This window comes from Pseudophryne corroboree, chromosome 6 (assembly GCF_028390025.1).
Source record: "Pseudophryne corroboree isolate aPseCor3 chromosome 6, aPseCor3.hap2, whole genome shotgun sequence".
NCBI classification, from domain to species: Eukaryota; Metazoa; Chordata; class Amphibia; order Anura; family Myobatrachidae; genus Pseudophryne; species Pseudophryne corroboree.
In genome coordinates, this window is record NC_086449.1 from 237318965 (window position 1) to 237343161 (window position 24197).

The 24197-nt window shown below is 47.0% G+C and overlaps 1 protein-coding gene across 2 annotated transcripts in view; it reads right to left on the minus strand.

The window, feature by feature from the left end:
• The window catches only part of MFGE8 (milk fat globule EGF and factor V/VIII domain containing), an 87926-nt gene that overhangs the window by 43457 nt on the left and 20272 nt on the right, over window positions 1-24197 (minus strand). For both annotated transcript variants that reach the window (XM_063925779.1, XM_063925780.1), the window contains exons 2-3: window positions 23423-23545; window positions 8832-8963 (exon numbers count right to left, since the gene is read on the minus strand). In XM_063925779.1, coding sequence (XP_063781849.1) covers window positions 8832-8963; window positions 23423-23545 — 255 coding nt within the window. The remainder of the gene's footprint in view (window positions 1-8831; window positions 8964-23422; window positions 23546-24197) is intronic.

Sequence of the window (24197 nt, forward strand, 5' to 3'; positions counted from 1 at the left end):
GTAGGGATGACCTCTTCCGGAATGCCTTTTTCCCTTAGGATCCGGCGTTCAACCGCCATGCCGTCAAACGCAGCCGCGGTAAGTCTTGGAACAGACATGATCCTTGCTGAAGCAAGTCCCTTCTTAGTATCTCTTGAAGTTCCGGGTACCAAGTCCTTCTTGGCCAATCCGGAGCCACGAGTATAGTTCTTACTCCTCTCCTTCTTATAATTCTCAGTACCTTGGGTATGAGAGGCAGAGGAGGGAACACATACACCGACTGGTACACCCACGGTGTTACCAGAGCGTCACAGCTATTGCCTGAGGGTCTCTTGACCTGGCGCAATACCTGTCCAGTTTTTTGTTCAGACGGGACGCCATCATGTCCACCTTTGGTCTTTCCCAACAGTTCACAATCATGTGGAAGACTTCCAGATGAAGTCCCCACTCTCCCGGGTGGAGGTCGTGCCTGCTGAGGAAGTCTGCTTCCCAGTTGTCCACTCCCGGAATGAACACCGCTAACAGTGTTATAACATGATTTTTCGCCCAGCGAAGAATCCTTGCTGCCATTGCCCTCCTGCTTCTTGTGCCGCCCTGTCTGTTTACGTGGGCGACTGCCGTGATGTTGTCCGACTGGATCAGCACCGGTTGACTTTGAAGCAGAGGTCTTCCTAGGCTCAGAGCATTGTAAATTGCCCTTAGCTCCAGTATATTTATGTGGAGAGAAGTCTCCAGACTTGACCACACTCCTTGGAAATTTCTTCCCTGTGTGACTGCTCCCCAACCTCTCAGGCTGGCATCCGTGGTCACCAGGACCCAGTCCTGAATGCCGAATCTGCTGCCCTCTAGTAGATGAGCACTCTGCAGCCACCACAGAAGAGACACCCTTGTCCTTGGAGACAGGATTATCCGCTGATGCATCTGAAGATGCGATCCGGACCATTCGTCCAGCAGATCCCACTGAAAAATTATTTCGTGAAATCTGCCGAATGGAATCGCTTCGTAAGAAGCCACCATTTTTCCCAGGACTCTTGTGCATTGATGCACTGACACTTGGCCTGGTTCTAGGAGGTTCCTAACTAGCTCGGATAACTCCCAGGCTTTCTCCTCCGGGAGAAACACCTTTTTCTGGACTGTGTCCAGAATCATCCCTAGTAACAGCAGACGTGTCGTCGGAATCAGCTGCGATTTTGGAATATTTAGAATCCACCCGTGCTGTCGTAGAACTACTTGAGATAGTGCTACTCCGACCTCCAACTGTTCTCTGGACCTTGCCCTTATCAGGAGATCGTCCAAGTAAGGGATAATTAAGACGCCTTTTCTTTGAAGAAGAATCATCATTTCGGCCATTACCTTGGTAAAGACCCGGGGTGCCGTGGACAATCCAAACGGCAGCGTCTGAAACTGATAGTGACAGTTCTGTACCACGAACCTGAGGTACCCTTGGTGAGAAGGGCAATTTGGGACATGGAGGTAAGCATCCTTGATGTCCAGGGACACCATATAGTCCCCTTCTTCCTGGTTCGCTATCACTGCTCTGAGTGACTCCATCTTGATGTGAACCTTTGTATGTAAGTGTTCAAAGATTTCAGATTTAGAATAGATCTCACCGAGCCGTCTGGCTTCAGTACCACAATATAGTGTGGAATAATACCCCTTTCCTTGTTGTAGGAGGGGTACTTTGATTATCACCTGCTGGGAATACAGCTTGTGAATTGTTTCCAATACTGCCTCCCTGTCGGAGGGAGACGTTGGTAAAGCAGATTTCAGGAACCTGCGAGGGGGAGACGTCTCGAATTTCCAATCTGTACCCCTGGGATACTACTTGTAGGATCCAGGGGTCCACTTGCGAGTGAGCCCACTGCGCGCTGAAACTCTTGAGACGACCCCCCCCCACCGCACCTGAGTCCGCTTGTACGGCCCCAGCGTCATGCTGAGGACTTGGCAGAAGCGGTGGAGGGCTTCTGTTCCTGGGAAGGGGCTGCCTGCTGCAGTCTTCTTCCCTTTCCTCTACCCCTGGGCAGATATGACTGGCCTTTTGCCCGCTTGCCCTTATGGGGACGAAAGGACTGAGGCTGAAAAGACGGTGTCTTTTTCTGCTGAGATGTGACTTGGGGTAAAAAGGTGGATTTTCCAGCTGTTGCCGTGGCCACCAGGTCCGATGGACCGACCCCAAATAACTCCTCCCCTTTATACGGCAATACTTCCATGTGCCGTTTGGAATCTGCATCACCTGACCACTGTCGTGTCCATAAACATCTTCTGGCAGACATGGACATCGCACTTACTCTTGATGCTAGAGTGCAAATATCCCTCTGTGCATCTCGCATATATAGAAATGCATCCTTTAAATGCTCTATAGTCAATAAAATACTGTCCCTGTCAAGGGTATCAATATTTTCAGTCAGGGAATCCGACCAAGCCACCCCAGCGCTGCACATCCAGGCTGAGGCGATCGCTGGTCGCAGTATAACACCAGTATGTGTGTATATACTTTTTAGGATATTTTCCAGCCTCCTATTAGCTGGCTCCTTGAGGGCGGCCGTATCTGGAGACGGTAACGCCACTTGTTTTGATAAGCGTGAGCGCCTTTAATTTTCTATCGGGGGAAACCCACGCATCATCACACACTTCATTTAATTTATCTGATTCAGGAAAAACTACAGGTAGTTTTTTCACACCCCACATAATACCCTTTTTTGTGGTACTTGTAGTATCAGAAATATGTAACACCTCCTTCATTGCCCTTAACATGTAACGTGTGGCCCTAATGGAAAATACGTTTGTTTCTTCACCGTCGACACTGGAGTCAGTGTCCGTGTCTGTGTCGACCGACTGAGGTAATGGGCGTTTTAAAGCCCCTGACGGTGTTTGAGACGCCTGGACAGGTACTAATTGGTTTGCCGGCCGTCTCATGTCGTCAACCGACCTTGCAGTTTGTTGACATTATCACGTAATTCCCTAAATAAGCCATCCATTCCGGTGTCGACTCCCTAGAGAGTGACATCACCATTACAGGCAATTTGCTCCGCCTCCTCACCAACATCATCCTCATACATGTCGACACACACGTACCGACACACAGCACACACACAGGGAATGCTCTGATAGAGGACAGGACCCCACTAGCCCTTTGGGGAGACAGAGGGAGAGTTTGCCAGCACACACCAAAACGCTATAATTTTACAGGGACAACCTTATATAAGTGTTTTCCCTTATAGCATCTTAATATGTAATAATATCGCCACAAAAATGCCCCCCCTCTCTGTTTTAACCCTGTTTCTGTAGTGCAGTGCAGGGGAGAGCCTGGGAGCCTTCCCACCAGCAGTTCTGTGAGGGAAAATGGCGCTGTGTGCTGAGGAGAATAGGCCCCGCCCCTTTTTCGGCGGGCTTCTTCTCCCGTTTTTCTGACAACCTGGCAGGGGTTAAATACATCCATATAGCCCCAGAGGCTATATGTGATGTATAATTAGCCAGTATAGGTACTTTCATTGCTGCCCAGGGCGCCCCCCCCAGCGCCCTGCACCCTCAGTGACCGTTGGTGTGAAGTGTGCTGAGAGCAATGGCGCACAGCTGCAGTGCTTTGCGCTACCTTAAGAAGACTGGGAAGTCTTCAGCCGCCGATTTCTGGACCTCTTCTCTCTTCAGCATCTGCAAGGGGGTCGGCGGCGCGGCTCCGGTGACCCATCCAGGCTGTACCTGTGATCGTCCCTCTGGAGCTAGTGTCCAGTAGCCTAAGAAGCCAATCCATCCTGCACGCAGGTGAGTTCACTTCTTCTCCCCTAAGTCCCTCGATGCAGTGAGCCTGTTGCCAGCAGGACTCACTGAAAATAAAAAACCTAACAAAACTTTTACTCTAAGCAGCTCTTTAGGAGAGCCACCTAGATTGCACCCTTCTCGGCCGGGCACAAAGATCCAACTGAGGCTTGGAGGAGGGTCATAGGGGGAGGAGCCAGTGCACACCACCTGATCCTAAAGCTTTTACTTTTGTGCCCTGTCTCCTGCGGAGCCGCTATTCCCCGTGGTCCTTACGGAGTCCCCAGCATCCACTTAGGACGTCAGAGAAATATATATATATATATATATATATATATATATTTATATTTATTTTTTCTCATATTCTGGTAAAACAGAACTTTATGCATACTAAGGGGGAGATGTACTAAGCGGTGAGAAAATGGAGAAGAGAGCCAGTGGGAAAGTTGTTCATGGCATAACATGGCCAACAGCATTGACATAACATTTATAATTTGTATACAATAAAAGTATACAGAGCAGCAGATTGGCTCCCTTCTCCACTTTTATCACGGCTTAGTACATGTCCCCCTTAATACATTAGCAATCCCTTGTTAATGATAGTTAAATCACTATGCAGCACAAAGGGTTAATACTTAATCTTTCAATTAAAGTTATTTTTTGTTCTTAACCATTTACCAATTAAGTAATGGATGAAATTATGCTTCATATATGGTGACGTTATAAAAACTGCTTATGCATTTCATTTCTCAGCTTAACAAATGGTCTGTACAAACTGCTCAGCTCCCCCCTTAGGGGAGTTTCCTTTGTAACAGGCAAATTATGGCCTTGATAACGGTCAGTCTAATGCCATTATTTTGTGGTGTAATGAAGCAATATAAACCCATGTATGGGGCTCTTCTCCTTCACTTGGGAGAGAAGTTGATGCCAGCCAAGTACATTTTCATAACTATTTTTTAAAACAAACAGAACCAGAGTCTACTTTACCATTAGTCTGTCATAGCACTGAGAGCACATCCAAATGGTCACATGAGCATTTTATTGTGGACCACACCAGATACAGGCATGAAAAGAAGGACTGCCTCTGGGAAAGTCTATCCTAACACATTTGAAAATAGAAATATTGTAATGTCCACTTGGATGTATCCTTATAACATACAGGCCCAGCAGCCAAAGGCAGAGGTTGGCATAACAGTCTTCAGGAAAATTTAATTTTTCCAGCAAAGGGTAAAGAATGCATGCAGTGCCCATAAATCCAGCCTGGAGGCATTTCCGGAAAGCTTTTACCATGAGTCAGACAGCCAAAGACCTGCTAGAGATTCTTGTTCCCAGCCTGTTTATGTCTGAAATCCAAAAATACTTTCACTCCACTTATTACACAGAAAAAGCTGTCCTGCAGCTAAGCACAGATTCTTCTCTGCTTTATTAGTTTTTATCATAATAAATAAAAAATGTATATATGTGTGTGTGTATATATATATATATATATTTTTTTTTTTTTTCTTTTCTTTTTTCATTTGAATTGAATGACCTGACTATGTGCCAGCCATTTTTATATCGGGAATAGGAAATCTGTGGCTGTTGAGTCATCAACCAGAAAACCACCAACCTTCACTCATATGTTCCTCTGGTTTCTCTACATTCTGGCACGACACCAGGATTATTACTAAACCCAGACAGGCAAAACTGTTTTTATTACTATAATTTCCTACTTGCCAACTTTGGCATATAGGGCCTCATTCAGATGTGGCTGGAGTTGCTATCACTGCTGCTTCCTTGGAATCAGCTGTGATAGCGCTGTATGGTGATGCAGCAGGAGATTTCTATTACAAGCAGAAGCCTCCTGCTGCAGTAGTGATCCGATCTGCGTCCTAGGACGCCATATTGGATCACTCAGTCACTATCGGGCGGCTTACAGCACAAGCCGCCTGTCGCATCGGCCAGGGAATCTCCGCCCAACGACAGAGATCACTGACCTCTTCCCTCCCCCTAAACACTTCTCCATTTACACAAGCAGAGGCCATCACCATGACCTCCCCAACCCACAGAAAGGAGAAGACTGTCAATTACTGATAGTCTGCTGCAGTGCCGTAACTATGTGTGTGCCAGGTGTGCCTGGCACACAGCGCAGTCGCACTGAGGGCGCAATGGCCCCCATTCCCTAAAGTCAGCAGCTTGTAATGAGTCAAATTGACTCATTACAAGCCGCCTGTGCCGGAGGAGGACAGGGAGTAGCGGAGAAGGAGGAGGAGGGAGAGGGAGCCGCAGCAGCAGTCCCTCTCCTTCCGCATTGGCTGGCCAGCGCTGCTGTGAATGCTGGGATGCACTTCCCTCACCCCACATTCACAGCGGCTGCGGCCAGCCAATGCGGAAGGAGAGGGACAGCTGCATGCGGCGCCGCCACCAATTACATAGCGCTGCTGCGGCTCCCGCCTCCCCTTCCCTCCTCCTCCTTCACCCCTGCCACCGGAGCTGCCAGCACCAAGGAGCCTGACTGCCTGAGCCAGCAGACACCGTCTGCTGTAATGTGTAAAAAAGAGGACGCAGTCTGCCGTAATGTGTAAAAAGGGGGACGCTGTCTGCCGTAATGTGTAAAACAAGGGACGCAGTCTGCCGTAATGTGTAAAACAAGGGACGTAGTCTGCCGTAATGTGTAAAACAAGGGACGCAGTCTGCCGTAATGTGTAAAACAAGGGACGCAGTCTGCCGTAATGTGTAAAACAAGGGACGCAGTCTGCCGTAATGTGTAAAACAAAGGACGCAGTCTGCCGTAATGTGTAAAACAAGGGACGCAGTCTGCCGTAATGTGTAAAACAAGGGACGCAGTCTGCCGTAATGTATAAAACGGGGGGCGCAGTCTGCCGTAATGTGTAAAAAGGGGGCGCTGTCTGCCGTAATGTGTAAAAAGGGGAATCTGTCTGCCGTAATATGTAAGAGGGGCTGTACCTGATGTAGTGGCGCTACTGTGTGGCGTAATTTGAATAATGGAGACTACTATAATATGTAATATGAATTGGTATTATTTTGTGGCCACACCCCTTCCCCATGAAGCCACGCCCCTATATTTTTTGCATGCGCCTGTGGCGCGCACTGCCCCTTTTTTTACATGGGACGGGGGAGGGGGGCGCCGATGCTCTATCATGCACACAGCGCTAAAATGTCTAGTTATGGCACTGGTCTGCTGCCACCCTGCGTCCTGTGTTGCAGGACCCATACTTGCAAATGACTGATAATCTACTTTGCGGCACAAAAAACAACTCCAACCACAACTGAATTAGGCCAATGGAGATCAGTGTAGAGGAGGGTCCAGAGGGCATGGAATTGCAGCTTACAGGAATACAGGTAATACTTCACTGGTGGTGCGGTCGCAATGACGCAAGTCATAACAAAACACATCATCACAAACTCTTACTCTTAGAGAAATGGCGAACTGCACAAAGTTTGCCCATTTTCCTGGGAGCTCGGAAAACTCTCCCCAAATTTGGGAGTCTCACAGAAATTGGGGGAGTTCACAAAAGAGTAACTAATATTCCTTTTGTACCCAAGTTCCGGGTCTGGCCCGTAATTTGGAACACTGTTCCAGAGCAGGTCAGAGCCGGAACACCCCCTTTCACACTGCACACGGGTGCCGTAGCGCAATAGAGTCCTCTCGGCAGCAGCATTAGCCCAAGATTACTGCTCCGCCCACTGATGTTACTGGCCCCACCCTGGTTCAGTCTCAGCGCAAAGTCAGCAGGAAGTTCAGCAGTGTCCTGTCACTATATGCAGGTATCCAGATCTCCTCATGCTGTAATGGGAGCCATGTCAGATGACCCAGGCTACCCATTTACACTGGCCCTTATTAACCCTGCAAGCTAACTGGGTTGGATTCCCGATCACTGGAACCGGGTTAACCCTTTTCCACTGAGCCAGACCCGGATTAACCTGACAGAAACTTCAGTGCCATTCCTTATTTTAATTTAAAATAAAACAGCCCGTGTGCACAGGTAAAATGTAGTCCCAATTTACAGCACACCAAAAAGATTTTAAAATTGGCAAGGCACACCATCAGTGTCCCACGTGAAAAAAAACCTACGTGCACATTGGTGCCCACGGGGAAATAAAGGTCCTCCCGGCGGGAGAAAAACACACAAACACTTTGGCCCCCTGCAATAATTCCACACATTGGCCACCCCAGAGCAATGAAATAACATTTATTTTTACATAATTTAAAGTGCATTTGTTACCTCCAGATGGTATGTAATCACTATGTGGACAGTCACTATGGCAACACTAGAAGTATCCTGACACGAGTGCACGGCTTTCAAGCATTTTACAATATTAAACATGCTGGTAAAGTTGCATTAACAATCGTGTCAGGATATTGGCGCTGGCATTCTTGCATGGACTTAGGACTATTGACACAATGGCCCAGATTTATCAAGCTTTGGAGAGTGATAAATTGCATGGTGATAAAAGTACCAACCAACCAGCTTCTGTCATCTTAAGGGGGGTACTCACGGAGCGATATTCTAAGCAATCTGACTAGATTGCTTAGAATTTGAGCATTATCGCTCCGTGTGTACCCCCTACAACGACAGCGATGCGCAGCCCCGCGCATCGCTATCGCTGGTGCTAGATTGGCCTGCATGCAGGCCAATCTAGCCGGTCGCTCACTTCACCCGCTGGGTGAAATGAGTGGCCCCCCCGTCTCCCCCTGCACGCTCCGCACACATCGCGCTGCGCTGAGCGGCGGGAGAGATGTGTGCTGAGCGGTTCGCTCAGCACACATCTCTTCCACATCGGCCCGTCTATATGGGCCTTTACACTCTGTGTTTGACAAATGACCGTTAGGAGCTGATTGGCTGGTACTTAATCACATTGCAATTTATCACTCTCCAAGGCGTGATAAATCTGGGCCAATGTATGTACTTCCCAACAGACAATGGAGGCTGCTTTTCTGTGGCCTGAACCAACACATATGGGACTGCAGTTTGATCTCACTCTGGCACTCTGCGACTGGTTTTAAAGAAGATCAAGAGACAAGTTAGCTGTGAACGAAAAAAGAGGACAGCAATACCTATTATACGGCTATACATGTCCATAAGAATACTCACTGTTTTCACATTTGTCTCCATCATAGCCAGGAAGACACTTGCAGGCATACTGTTCAAAAGTATCTCCTCTGCGAGTTTGGGACAGAACCTGACACTCTCCATTGTTGTAGCAGGGATTTGGTTGACAAGGACCTGTAAAAGTAACATTATGGGGAAAATTAGTGACTATATCAGAACAGCTTGGCCTAGTTATTATAAATGCACAAACTTTTTATGCATATATTTTTTTCTCCACACTTAAGAATCTTTCACACTTCTAACACATTGACATTTTGTACTGAACCAGCAACTATTCAAAAGAGGAGGGGCATATCTAATTAGCTGGATGGAATTAGCAGATCTCTACAAATCTAGAAGTCATTATTCAGGTTTACAAATGCAGGATAAAAAAATACATAAAACCACAAATAGTTTTTTGTAACACTCACGTATGTAAGGTGTTTTGAGTAGTATTATTTCTAAATGAAAAACAAGAAGAATTGCGTACATTAGAGCAGTGGGTCCTAACCCCAGTCCTAGTGTCTCCTAAACACATTACGTTTTGTAGATTTTCTTCATTCACGCAACAAATCCATTTTGCTGGGACAGTAATTATCCCACCTGTTTCCACAGGCAGAAATCCTCAAAACATTACCTGTTGGGGACCACTGTATTAGAGCAAGTTTGACTGTCCATAGGGAATAAATTACCATTTTTTTGTGGTCCCTGATTCCTAGAAATTAATTACAAAATACACCCTATTATGAAACACCTCTTTTGATGTTCAATAATGATGGTATATTGACATTTGGGGTGCAGTAAAAGAAGAAAGTTACATAACATGGCCCTGAAGAACAGAAACAAAAGTGCTCTAAAAATGAAGTACCGTATATACTCGAGTATAAGCCGAGTTTTTCAGCACATTTTTTGTGCTGAAAAAGCACCCCCTCGGCTTATACTCGAGTGATGCTCCGGAGCAGAGCGTAGGGAGCTCTGGGAAGGAGGGAAGGAGGAGGAGGGAGGGGGACACGGGTGCCGCAGCAGCGCACTGTAATTGGTGCATCAACCAGTGACGCTGCTGCAGCCATCCGTCTCCCTCTCCCTGCTCGCTGAAGCACCGCCGCGCCGCCCGCCTCCTCAGCCGCTGCAGACTTTCCCTTATGTCCTAAGGCCAGCCACCGCTGCCCGCACCGCCTGCTGCTGCCCGCATTCCGCTGCCCCGTCATTCATTTACACATAGCCCGGATCATGGTGAGTAGAGACAGGCGGCGGCGGGGGGGGGGGGGGGGGGGGGGTTTGGGGGCTGGGCATATCTGGCACCATGAGGGCATATCTGGCACTATGAGGGCATATCTGGCACTGTGGGGGCATGTGTAGCACTGTGGGGGCATATCTGGCACCGTGGGGAAAATCTGGCAGTATGAGGGCATATCTGGCACTGTGGGGGCATTTCTGGCACTGTGGGGGCATATGTAGCACTGTGGGGGCATATCTGGCACCGTGGGGGAGTATCTGACAGTATGAGGGCATATCTGGCACTGTGGGGGCATATGTAGCACTGTGGGGGCATATCTGGCACCGTGGGGGAATATCTGGCAGTATGGCAGTATGAGGGCATATCTGGCACTGTGGGGGCATACCTGGCACTGTGGGGGCATATCTGGCACTGTGGGGGCATATCTGGCACTGTGGGGGCATATCTGGCACCGTGGGGGCATATCTGGCAGTATGGCAGTATGAGGGCATATCTGGCACTGTGGGGGCATATCTGGCACTGTGGGGGCATATCTGGCACCGTGGGGGCATATCTGGCACCGTGGGGGCATATCTGGCAGTATGAGGGCTGTGTACGGCTAGAGCTGCATTTACCACCCTAGGCTTATACTCGAGTCAATAAGTTTTCCCAGTTTTTTGGGGTGAAATTAGGTGCCTCGGCTTATATTCGGGTCAACTTATACTCAAGTAAATACGGTAAATAGTGACCTGAGGGCATAAAACCAAAATTATACATGTGCACTTAAAAAAAGCAAAGTTAGAAGTTATCAGGAAAAGAAGATTATTCTGTTACTGGCAACTATGTCACTTGGAGGTATTCAGAGGTATTCAAACAAGGGTTATCTCCATTCTCTAGTTAGAAAAAAAAAAGGATCTCTTTATGATCCTCTATTGTTCTAGTCCCTCTTCAGTTTTCCAATAGCCGAACCAAAGCAAACAAAACAGAAGAATTCCTGTCCAGAAACCTTTGTTTCCCAAAGTCACCAGAGGTGTGAGGAATACTCAACTGGTAACAAAAACCATGTTAAAATGTTGAGCACGAATTATATGAAGAAGACTTCCATAACGCACTTCCACAAATAGACGAGTTACAAATCAAATGTGCCATCAAAGGGGATGAATCGATTTGCTAATCTACACATCAGCTGGCATCAAAAGTAAGCAGAGGAGGCAGAGTTGAAAAGATTAGATAAATCCACAGGGGTATATGCAATAGCGGGCGAATTGCGGCAATTTTTCGCCCGTTTTTTAATTCGACACAATTCGACCGTCGCATTCCGGCAGGTGGGTGCCGGAATTCGACATATTCAATAAAAAACGGATTCGACAGTCCCGCTGTCGAAAAACGGCCGATTTGACGGATTTTGATTAGATTTTTAAAAATGTTAAAAAAAAACCGAAAAAAAATTGCGTGGGATCCCCCCTCCTAAGCATAACCAGCCTCTGGCTTTTTGAGCCGGTCCTGGTTGCCAAAATACGGGGGGGGAAATGACATGGGATCCCCCGTATTTTAACAACCAGCACCGGGCTCTGCGCCTGGTCCTGGTGCAAAAAATACGGGGGACAAAAAGAGTAGGTGTCCCCCGTATTTTTTGTACCAGCACCGGGCTCCACTTGCTGGACAGATAATGCCACAGCCGGGGGTCACTTTTATACAGCGCCCTGCGGCCGTGGCATTAAATATCAACTAGTCACCCCTGGCCGGGGTACCCTGGAGGAGTGGGGACCCCTTCAATCAAGGGGTCCCCCGCCCCAGCCAACCAAGGGTCAGGGGTGAAGCCCGAGGCTGTCCCCCCCATCCAAGGGCTGCGGATGGGGGCTGAAAGCCTTGAGTAAAATGTAAGAATATTGTTTTTTGCAGATGAACTACAAGTCCCAGCAAGCCTCCCCCGCAAGTCGGTACTTGGAGAACCACAAGTACCAGCATGCGGGGGGGAAACGGGCCCGCTGGTACCTGTAGTTCTAATGCAAAAAAAATACTTAAATAAAAACAGGACACAGACACCGTGAAAATACAACTTTATTTCACACATGCCGACACATACATACTTACCTATGTTGACACGCCGACTCTGGCCACGTCTCCGTCTGTCGACGTCCGGAGTACCTGAAAATAAAATTATACTCACCTAAATCCAGTGTCCTGTGATATTTGTAATCCACGTACTTGGCAAAACAAAAAAACGCATACCCGCTCCACACGGACTGAAAGGGGTCCCATGTTTACACATGGGACCCCTTTCCCCAAATGCAGAGACCCCCTGTGACTCCTGTCACAGAGAGTCTCTTCAGCCAATCAGGTAGCGCCACGTCGTGGCACTCTCCTAATTGGCTGTATGCGCGTCTGAGCTGTCAGACGGCGCATCGCACAGCCCCCTCCATTACCTTCAATGGTGGGAACTTTGCGGTCAGCGGTGAGGTCACCCGCGGTCAGCGGCTGACCGCGGGTAATCCCACCGCTGACTGCAAAGTTCCCACCATTGAAACTAATGGAGGGAGCTGTGCGATGCGCTGTCTGCCAGCTCAGACACGCAAAGCCAATCAGGAGAGTGCCACGAAGTGGCGCTTCCTGATTGGCTGAAGGGACCTTTCTGTGACAGGAGTCACGGGGGGTCTCTGCATTCGGGGAAAGGGGTCCCATGTGTAAACATGGGACCCCTTTCAGTCCGTCTGGGTCGGGTAAATGCATTTTTTTTGTTTTGCCAAGTACGTGGATTATAATAAAAGAACTGGACACTGGATCAGGTGAGAATAATTTTATTTTCAGGTACCCCGGACGTCGACATTGGAGACGAGGCCAGAGTCGGCGTGTCAACATAGGTAAGTATGTGTGTCGGCATGTATGTAATAAAGTTATACTTTCACGGTGTCTGTGTCCTGTTTTTATTTGGGAAATTTTTTTGCAGTAGAACTACAGGTACCAGCGGGCCCATTTCCCCCCGCATGCTGGCACTTGTGGTTCTCCAAGTACCGGCTTGCGGGGGAGGCTTGCTGGGACTTGTAGTTCTTCTGCAAAAAACAATATTCTTACATTTTCAACAAGGCTATCAGCCCCCCATCCGCAGCCCTTGGATGGGGGGGGGGCTTCACCCCTGGCCCTTTGGTGGCTGGGGGGGGGACCCCTTGATTGAAAGGGTCCCCACTCCTCCAGGGTACCCCGGCCAGGGGTGACTAGTTGATATTTATTGCCACGGCCGCAGGGCGCTGTATAAAAGTGACCCCCGGCTGTGGCATTATCTGTCCAGCTAGTGGAGCCCGGTGCTGGTACAAAAAATACGGGGGACCCCTACTCTTTGTCCCCCGTATTTTTTGCACCAGGACCAGGCGCAGAGCCCGGTGCTGGTTGTTAAAATACGGGGAATCCCCTGTCAATTTCCCCCCCGTATTTTGGCAACCAGGACCGGCTCAAAGAGCCCGAGGCTGGTTATGCTTAGGAGGGGGGACCCCACGCATTTTTTTTTCTGATTTTTACACCATTCCATAAATAAATAAATATATATATATATATATATATATATATATATATATATATATATATATATATATATATATATATATATATATATATATATATATATATATAAAGTAAGTACAGGGCGGCACTCCAATGGTTTTAGAAAAGACAGCTCACTGAGGCAGCATAGGTTCAATCAACGTTTCAGGTGTCTTTATTAGCACCTTTCGTCAGGATCCTGACGAAAGGTGCTAATAAAGACACCTGAAACGTTGATTGAACCTATGCTGCCTCAGTGAGCTGTCTTTTCTAAAACCATTGGAGTGCCGCCCTGTACTTACTTTGTTTGCTGGGCCTTGCAGTGCCACGGGAGGGCACCCTGGTATTCATTCTGTGCTGTTGGAGTGCCGGTCGTATCCAGAGCTATATATATATATATATATATATATATATATATATATATATATATATATATATATATATATATATATATATATATTATTATTTTTTTAATATATAAATAATACTTGTGCCTCCTAAATAGACAAACCAAGTACCTAATCCCTTCTAATATAAATAGATATGCTATTACCAATAAAAAAAAACATGTTTTTAAATTTTTTTATTAGATTCCGCCAGCAAAGTGTGGCGGATTGAAAATGACGAATTTACTGTCTAAAAGTATTGTTGTCGAATTTACAATCTTCAATTGAATATACTTTTGTCGAATTGCTGCATTTGTACCATTGCAGAAATGTCGAATTTGACAAATGTCGAATTTCAAAAAGTCGAATTTGGAAAGTCCGTTTTTTTGACGAAAAGTACTGAATTGCATTGTCGGATTTTTTTTTTTTTGCGAAAATGTTCTGTTTTTCGACATTTTCGGGAATTCGACCGCAATTGCATATACCCCACAGACCGCACATTCTGCCTCTACTGCACTGCTAGGACACAAAACACATAAACTAGGTTAAGATCCCACAACAGAACCAGACAATCTAATCAAAGTCTAACATGACAAACTACTTAAAGGAACAATCTCGATCAGAACTAACTGCTTAGTGGAAGCTGAAAAGGAATTGTAAAGATGATACCTGCATGTTCAGAGAACTTACTGCTAGAACTTGCTATAATCTGTACTGAAGCACTAGGATGACCACAGTGAGGCTGAACTATTCTGGATCCCAATTATTCCCCATGATTTGTCATCACCGTTACATGTGCAACACCTTTCCTTCTACTACGTCATAGCTTCAACTAAGATGTCAAAGTAAAGTCCTTCAGATACTGGCAAAAGTACATGTGACAGGAGTTGTACCCTGAAACAAACTGCCAAATAAAGATCTTTCTGGATCTACTGAGGCAGCAGGCCAAGATGAGGCATTAAAGTAGTTCATACCACATCTTGGAAGAAATGGGAAAACAAAAACAAAAAAATAGGATTTTAATACCTACCGGTAAATCCTTTTCTCTTAGTCCGTAGAGGATGCTGGGGGCACTTCAAGAACCATGGGGTATAGACGGGATCCGCAGGAGACATGGGCACTTTAAGACTTTCAAAGGGGTGTGAACTGGCTCCTCCCTCTATGCCCCTCCTCCAGACTCCAGTTATAGGAACTGTGCCCAGGGAGACAGACATTTCGAGGAAAAGGATTTATTGTTAAACTAAGGTGAGATACATACCAGCTCACACCTCAAGCACGCCGTACAACATGGCATTCAACAACGCAAGTCAACGGCATGAACATCATCAGCAACAGGCTGACCATAAACGTAACACAACATGTGTGTAACCATAACCAATAACTGCAGATACAGTACGCACTGAGACGGGCGCCCAGCATCCTCTACGGACTAAGAGAAAAGGATTTACCGGTAGGTATTAAAATCCTATTTTCTCATACGTCCTAGAGGATGCTGGGGACACTTCAAGAACCATGGGGTTTATACTAAAGCTCTAGAACGGGCGGGAGAGTGCGGATGACTCTGCAGCACCGATTGACCAAACATGAGGTTCTCATCAGCCAGGGTATCAAACTTGTAGAACTTCGCAAAGGTGTTTGAACCCGACCAAGTAGCCGCTCGGCAAAGTTGTAATGCCAAGACCCCCCCGGCAGCCGCCCAGGACGAGCCCACCTTTCTGGTAGAATGCGCCTTCACCGATTTCGCTAACGGCAATCCAGCCGTAGAATGAGCCTGCTGAATCGTATGACAGATCCAGCCCACAATAGTCTGCTTGGAAGCAGGAGCCCCAATTTTGTTGTGAGCATACAGGACAAACAGCGCCTCCATTTTCCTAAACTGAGCCGTTCTGGCCACATAAATTTTCAAAGCTCTGACTACGTCGAGAAACTTCGATTCCAGCAAGGCATCAGTAGCCACTGGCACCACAATAGGTTGGTTCAAGTGGAACGACGAAACCACTTTTGGCAGAAACTGCTGACAAGTCCTCAACTCTGCTCTATCTTCATGGAAGAGCAAATAAGGGCTCTTGTGAGACAAGGCCGCCAATTCAGACACCCGCCTGGCGGATGCCAAGGCCAACAGCATGACCACTTTCCAAGTGAGGAATTTCAACTCCACCTTTTGTAAAGGTTCAAACCAATGAGATTGAAGGAATTGCAACACCACGTTAAGATCCCACGGTGCCACAGGGGGCATAAAGGGAGGTTGGATGTGCAACTAGCCTTTCACAAAAGTCTGAACTTCTGGAAGGGAGGCCAATTGTTTTTGGAAGAAAACCGATAAGGCTGAAATTTGTACTTTAATGGAACCCAACTTTAGGCCCGCATCGACACCGGCTTGTAGAAAATGGAGAAAACGTCCTAACTGAAATTCTTCCGTAGGAGCTTTCTTGGATTCACACCAAGACACGTATTTTCTCCAAATACGGTGGTAATGTTTAGACGTTACTCCTTTCCTGGCCTGAATAAGAGTGGGGATGACTTCCTTGGGAATACCCTTTCTGGCTAGGGTCCGGCGTTCAACCTCCAAGCCGTCAAACGAAGTCGCGGTAAGTCTTGGAACACGCACGGCCCCTGCTGTAACAGATCCTACCTCAGAGGAAGAAGCCAGGGATCTCCTATGAGTAATTCCTGAAGATCTGGATACAAGCCCTCCTTGGCCAGTCTGGAACAACGAGGATCGCTTGAACCTTTGTTCTTCTTATGATCTTTATCACTTTTGGAATGAGTGGAAGAAGAGGAAACACGTACACCGACTGAAACACCCACAGTGTCACTAGGGCGTCCACTGCTATTGCTTGAGGGTCTCTCGTCCTGGAACAATATCTATGAAGTTTCTTGTTGAGGCGAGATGCCATCATGTCTATTTCAGGAATTCCCCAAAGACTTGTCACTTCTGCAAAGACCTCTTGATGAAGACCCCACTCTCCTGGATGGAGATCGTGTCTGCTGAGGAAGTCTGCTTCCAAGTTGTCCACTCCTGGAATGAAGATCGCTGACAGAGCGCTTGTATGCCTTTCCGCCCAACGGAGAAACTTTGTGGCCTCTGCCATAGCCGCTCTGCTCTTTGTTCCACCCTGGAGGTTTATGCACGCTACCGCTGTTATGTTGTCCGACTGAATCAAGACGGACTGATTGCGAAGAAGATGTTCCGCTTGCAGAAGGCCGTTGTGAATGGCCCTTAACTCCAGAAGTTTATGTGTAGACACATTTCCTGGTTTGACCATCTTCCCTGGAAGCTTTCCCCCTGTGTGACTGCTCCCCAGCCTCGGAGACTCGCATCCGTGGTCACTAAGATCCAGTCCTGGATCCCGAACCTGCATCCCTCTAGGAGGTGAGAGCTGTGCAGCCACCACAGGAGTGAGATTCTGGTCTTGGAAGACAGGGTTATCCTTCGGTGCATGTGCAGATGGGACCTGGACCACTTGTCCAACAGGTCCCACTGAAACACTCTGGCACGGAATCTGCCAAACTGAATGGCCTCGTAGGTCTCCACCATCTTCCCCAGCAACCGAGTGCATTGATGGATCGATACTCTTGGCGGTTTCAGGATTTGTTTGACCAGGTTCTGAATTTCCAGAGCCTTTTCCACTGGAAGAAAAACTCTCTGTAATTCTGTGTCCAGAATCATTCCCAAAAACGACAGCCGTCTCGTCGGAACCAGCTGTGATTTTTTTCAAGTTTAGGAGCCAACCATGTTGCTACAGAATTGTCAGGGATAGCGTAATGTTCTGCAGCAATTGTTCCCTGGATCTCGCCTTTATCAGGAGATCGTCCAAGTACGGGATAATTGTGACTCCTTGTTTGCGCAGGAGAACCCTCATTTCGGCCATTACCTTGGTGAAAACCCTCGGAGCCGTGGACAGACCAAACGGCAACGTCTGAAATTGGTAATGACAATCCTGAACTGCAAACCTCAGGTAAGCCTGATGTGGAGGATAAATGTGAACAAGTAAGTAGGCATCCTTTATGTCTACAGACACCATAAAATTCCCCTCCTCTAGACTGGAGATCACTGCCCGGAGAGATTCCATCTTGAACTTGAATTTCTTTAGGTAGAAATTGAGGGATTTGAGGTTCAGGATTGGTCTGACTGAGCCGTCTGGCTTCGGGACCACGAACAGGCTCGAATAAAAGCCTTCTCCCTGTTGCGATGGGGGAACCCTGACAATGACTTGATTGAGACACAATTTTTGTATTGCGGCGCATACCACCTCCCTATCCGGAAGAGAAGCTGGTAAGGCCGATTTGAAAAATCGGCGAGGGGGGACATCTTGAAATTCCAGTTTGTACCCCTGGGACACTATTTCTAAAACCCATGGGTCCAGGGCCGAACGAGCCCAGAACTGGCTGAAGAACCTGAGACGTGCCCCCACCGGTGCGGACTCCCGCAGAGGAGCCCCAGCATCATGCGGTGGATTTGGCAGAAGCTGGGGAGGACTTCTGCTCCTGGGAACCGGCCACGGTCGGTGATCGTTTACCTTTTCCCTTTCCTCTAGTAGCAAGGAAGGAAGACCCTCTGCCTTTTCTGTATTTATTGGGCCGAAAAGACTGCATCTAATAGTGGTGTGCTTTCTTTTGTGGTGCAGGCACATAAGGTAAAAACGATGACTAACCTGCGGTAGCCATAGATACCAACTCAGCGGGGCCGTCACCAAACAATACACCACCTTTATATGGTAGAGACTCCATAGCTTTCTTAGAGTCAGCATCAGCATTCCGTTGATGAATCCACAATGCTCTCCTAGCTGAGACTGCCATGGCATTGGCCCTTGATCCCAAGAGGCCAATATCCCTCGCAGCTTCCTTTAGATAGACTGCAGCGTCCCTGATATAACCTAGTGTCAAAAGAATGCTATCCCTATCCAGGGTATCTATTTCCGATGACAAGTTATCTGCCCATCTTTCGATAGCACTACTCACCCACGCAGACGCAATGGCTGGTCTGAGTAGCGTACCCGTGGTGATATAAATGGATTTCAATGTATTTTCCTGCCTACGATCCGCAGGATCCTTTAGGGCTGCCATGTCAGGGGACGGAAGAGCCACCTTTTTGGACAGCTGTGATAGAGCTTTGTCCACAATGGGGGGTGACTCCCATTTTTCCCTATCCCTAGAGGGAAACGGATACGCCACTGGAATCCTTTTGGAAATCTGAAACTTTTTGTCAGGATTTTCCCAAACCTTTTCACAAAGCGTGTTCAGTTCATGAGAGGGAGGAAACGTTACCTCAGGTTTCTTTCCTTTATACATACAGACCCTAGTATCGTGAACAGTAGGGTCCTCAGTGATATGTAATACGTCTTTAATAGCCACAATCATGTACTGAATGCTCTTTGCAACTTTTGGATCTAATCTGGCATCACTATAGTCGGCACTTGAGTCAGTGTCCGTGTCGGTATCCGTGTCTGCCAGCTGGGTAAATGAACGTTTTTGTGAACCCGAGGGGGTCTGGACTTGTAACAACACATCCTCTACGGATTTCTTCCAAGCCTGGTTCTGAGACTCAGATTTATCCAATCTCTTATTTATCAGAGCCACATTAGCATTCAGAGTACTCAAAACATTCACCCAATCAGATCACTCTGATAGCCGTTTGTGTCCCTAACATCGTCTCCTTCTGGGAAGAGCCTTCAGCCTCAGACATGCCGACACACGTGCACGCAGCACACACAGACACACTGGGCATATAGGGGACAGACCCACAATAAAGTATGTCAGAGAGACACAGAGGGAGTTTGCCAGCTCACACCCATCGCTTAAACCCGGTTCTGACACAGTTACAGAATGTCCCAGACCTGCAGCGCTTTTCTAATGACTTATATTGCACCAAAATTCACTGTGCCCCCTCCCCCGTTTTGCACCCTGTTACTTGTACAGTAGTGTGAGGAAGGACCAGCGTCTCTGCAGCTTCTGTGAAGAGAAAATGGCGCTGATGTGAGCTGTGAGGACTAAACCCCGCCCCCAGAATGGCACGCTTCAGCCCCGCTATTTTTCCAAAATCTTTATACTGGCGGGGGTTTGGACAGAGGTTTGGCACCTTAACCCCTCTTGCCAGTCACTTTTTTTAGAGGTTAATATGCTGCCCAGGGCGCGCGACCGACCCCCCCCCCCCCCCCGCGCGCCCTGCACCCTGTAGTGCCGCTGAGTGTGGGAGTACCTCTGAAGCAGTCACTGAAGTCTTCTGTCTTTTTCTACTCACCAGTCTTCTGACTTCTGGCTCTGCAAGGGGGGTGACGGCGGGCTCTGGGAACGAGCATCTAGGCGTACCAAGCGATCAGACCCTCAGGAGCTAATGCATACCCTCCAACATTTTACACAGAAAAATCGGTACAAATCCGAAAAAGGGGCGTGGCCGCGTGTAAAGGGGGCGTGGCCACGCCCCTTTTCCTATACTTTCAATGAAAGTTTGGAGAGGCAAAAATCGGTACAGACCATGAAAAAAAGGTACTGTACCTATTAAAAAGGTACAGTTGGAGGGTATGCTAATGGTGTCCTGTAGCCAAAGAAGCAGAGCCTTTAAACTCACAGAAGTAGGTCTGACTTCTCTCCCCTAAGTCCCACGAAGCAGGGAGACTGTTGCCAGCAGTTCTCCCTGAAAATAAAAAACCTAACATAAGTCTTTTTCAGAGAAACTCAGTAGAGCTCCTCAGAGTGCATCCAGTCTCACTGGGCACATATTCTAAACTGGAGTCTGGAGGAGGGGCATAGAGGGAGGAGCCAGTTCACACCCCTTTGAAAGTCTTAAAGTGCCCATGTCTCCTGCGGATCTCGTCTATACCCCATGGTTCTTGAAGTGACCCCAGCATTCTCTAGGACGTATGAGAAATTAGTGTATTTTGAAACAACACTTGTGCATATACACTTAAGGGCTGTGCCCAAAAACGTGGTGATGAAATATAGCCGACACTACATATCCCTCTCCTGCTGAGAAGTGGGTCTAGGACTAAATAAATAGGTTTAGGTGTTTCTTTAAAGTGAAGTCTGGTATCTCTTCACTACCCCCAGCCAGTGGCGCCGAGAGAGGGGGGGAAAGGGTACAAATTACCCAGGCCCAGGTCTAACAGAGGGGCCCAGTGAGGGTCCAGTGGGGGCGACGGGCTACCTCCCCCTTAACTTGCAGCAGCAGCTTTTCTGCTCAGCCCAGCACACGCTGCTGTGTGCTGGGCTAGTGTGTGGCCATGGTGGCAGTTAAAATACAATTTTTTCAGTATTTTTTCTAAGGATGCATGGCCACGCCTTGTGTGATTAGGCCACACACCCTGAAAAGTGGCTGCGCCCAGCCAGGCTCTCGACTGCCCTGCCCCCAGCCCACTCGGATTTTCAGATTTTAAATCAAGGTAAACTGATAACACAGTCTCCACCTCGTATCTAGCTGTGACTACTAAAGCAAACAAGATCTAGAGGTCAGGTCCAAATGGCAGAACATATTACCTCCAGACCAAAGGCAACTGGCCATAACAGGGGCTAAGGATTTATCAATGACAAGAAAAATGGGGGGAGGAAGTGTCAGTCATACAACCAACTAAGACAGAAATACTCCCAAAACAAGAGGCTCAACAAGAAAAATTGGAAAGGAGTATAGATTAAGGGGAGGATTATAAGGGAGACAAAGGAGTTCCTGCTATTTTAAGGGCAGAACTTCTGTAGGGTGAAGATCACCCGTAGCTTTGTTTCTTGAAACTATGCAACATGTATGGAATAAATAAACTATTCTGTTTTTTCCACTATTAAACACATAATAATTACATATAACACAAGAGACACCAATAATCATCATTTAATTAAAAATTATATTTCTGACACACACACACATGAATATATACATGAAACATTTTTTAGTTCAATGCTGATTAATGTCCAACTAAACCAGAAATAAAACACCATTAGAGAGTGTAATCAAAAAGTATAGTATCTTAAAATAAATAAAAAAATAAATAAACAAATAAAAAAAAAAAAAAAAAGGCAGTTGATTCGACTCTCAGGTATATAAAGATCCATAAACAGCAACAAATAAGGATTGCCAGTTGTGCTGGAAAAGTAAAAATATATTTCCTACAACAAATATCATTTTGCTAATGATATATTATAGGCAGATCAATAATCTTAATACTGTATACCAAATTTTACAGTAGGTGATTTGGCTTTGAGAAGTACTTCTATTTCCCTCTTACCTCCTTTACGATACGCCCACAGAAACAAAGCCTGTCACTCTGCCATTAAGCATCTTATCAATGATTCCTCATAGGGGTTGTCACAGTTTCAGAACACCTTGGACTCAGAAAGCTGGGCTTTTATGGAATGAGCCCCTGAGAGCCCTCTTCTTGTATTTGAAAAGTTAAGTAGTAAATTTCAACAGCTAAATAGAGATATTTAGATGTCCCTAGGTCAGGCGTGCAATGACAGCCAACTTCGCTGTACTCCTTGCGAGACCTGAATCTGATCCTGTAGCGGGGCTTTTGAGAAGAGGAAAACTAACTAGCTAAATCTATTTCAGAAGTTAGTAATTTAACCCAAGATGTAAAAAAAGGAATTTTGAAATGGAAGATGCCATACTGCAACATATCAGAACAGCATATGTGTAGAACTGCAGACTTATGGCATGTTTATTGCATGTCAGAAATTAAAAAGTTAGCAGAAGGAAAAACTGTTTCACATTGAAGACATTCCTGTAAAGTCCAGCAACTAGCAAGCAGGACAGGCAGACATGTATGCACAATCCATTCTGCAGGCTTAAAGGACCAGTAAACCATCAAAGGAAACCAGCGCATTATGGGCTAGTTGTGTAAAAATGTCTCACAAAGACAAATTAATGAATCTAAGTGGTAATTAGTTGCACTAACCTTAAAAGGGACATTCACTTGTGGACAACTAGTTTAGCCTCCCAGTAATTCTCAGGCTGTGATTCCTCCACTTCATTTCCAACCATCACATGCATTTGTCTCCTGGTCTACTGCATCTGATGACATGCAGTAGTGATCCTGGTAAGATTTAACAGACAGCCCCTCCTACCTTAAATATCTAGGCTAAGGGAGCACACTGCCACAGCTTCTGCTCAATCAGGTGCCACATACCCACAGAGAAGAGGATCAGATGGTCTGCCCAGTTTCAGACTCTACAGCAAGTCACGGTTACATAGCCCCTGACATTAATCTTTACAGCATTGTTCTAGACATGTTTGGTTCGGGTGACCGACATTTGGGATCCTGACGGTCACCATACTGACGCCGGGATTTCGAGTTTTAAATAGCTAGCGGGGGGGGGGGGGGGGGAGCGCAATGAAACCCCTTGCGTGCTCTATTCTATGGGTGTTGTCAGTCTACATACCGACAGTCGGGCTGACAATCGGTGGGGATCCCGGCGTCTGTATAATGACTCATGCAACTACATCCCTTCTAGACATATATTGGCTGGTTTACCTTTCTCAGTTATGTTGCAGTATGCACCAGTAAAACCATCTAGGCAGATACAGAAGGGTTCTTTATTTGCATTGGTAAAACAGGATCCTCCATTGAAACAGATGTTTGAATCACAGTTTTCGCCTACAAAAAAAAACAAACAGTTTTACAATCACAGACGAGAAACGGATCAAATAGCAAAATCATTCTATTCTAATGGGTAAGGGTTCCTCTATATTATAATCACATTTTCCAATCCAGAACCTCCTTGGCTACAGAGAGTTTGCAAACTTGTGTTAAAAGTTCAGACATTTCTGTTTCAAATGTACAAGAGATCATTTAACAAAATGCAAAGTGAATATACAGAAGAGAAATCTAAATCAAATCAATATTTGGTGTGACCACCCTTTGCCTTCAAAACAGCATCAATTCTTCTAGGTATATTTGCACACAGTTTATGTAGGAACTCGGCAGGGAGGTTGCTTAAAACATCTTGGAGAACATGGCCATAACTGGGGGGGGGGGGGGGGTGTGCCCGGGTGCTGGATCAGAGGGGGCGCCAGGACAGTCACTTTAACTCCTTAACACCCCCCTCCCCCTGCGGCTGCAGGGAGCCGGTCGCACTGGACTGAATAAACTGCTGAGACTGGCGCACAGTTTACACGCCGCCACGGCCAGCCCAGCACCGGGCACTGACTGTCAGCTGCTGCCTGGGAGAGCCGCCGCCTCCCCGGGCCTGGGTGATGACAGCAGCCAATCAGCACCGGCTGCCCCGGGCTTCGTGTACAGCAAGCAG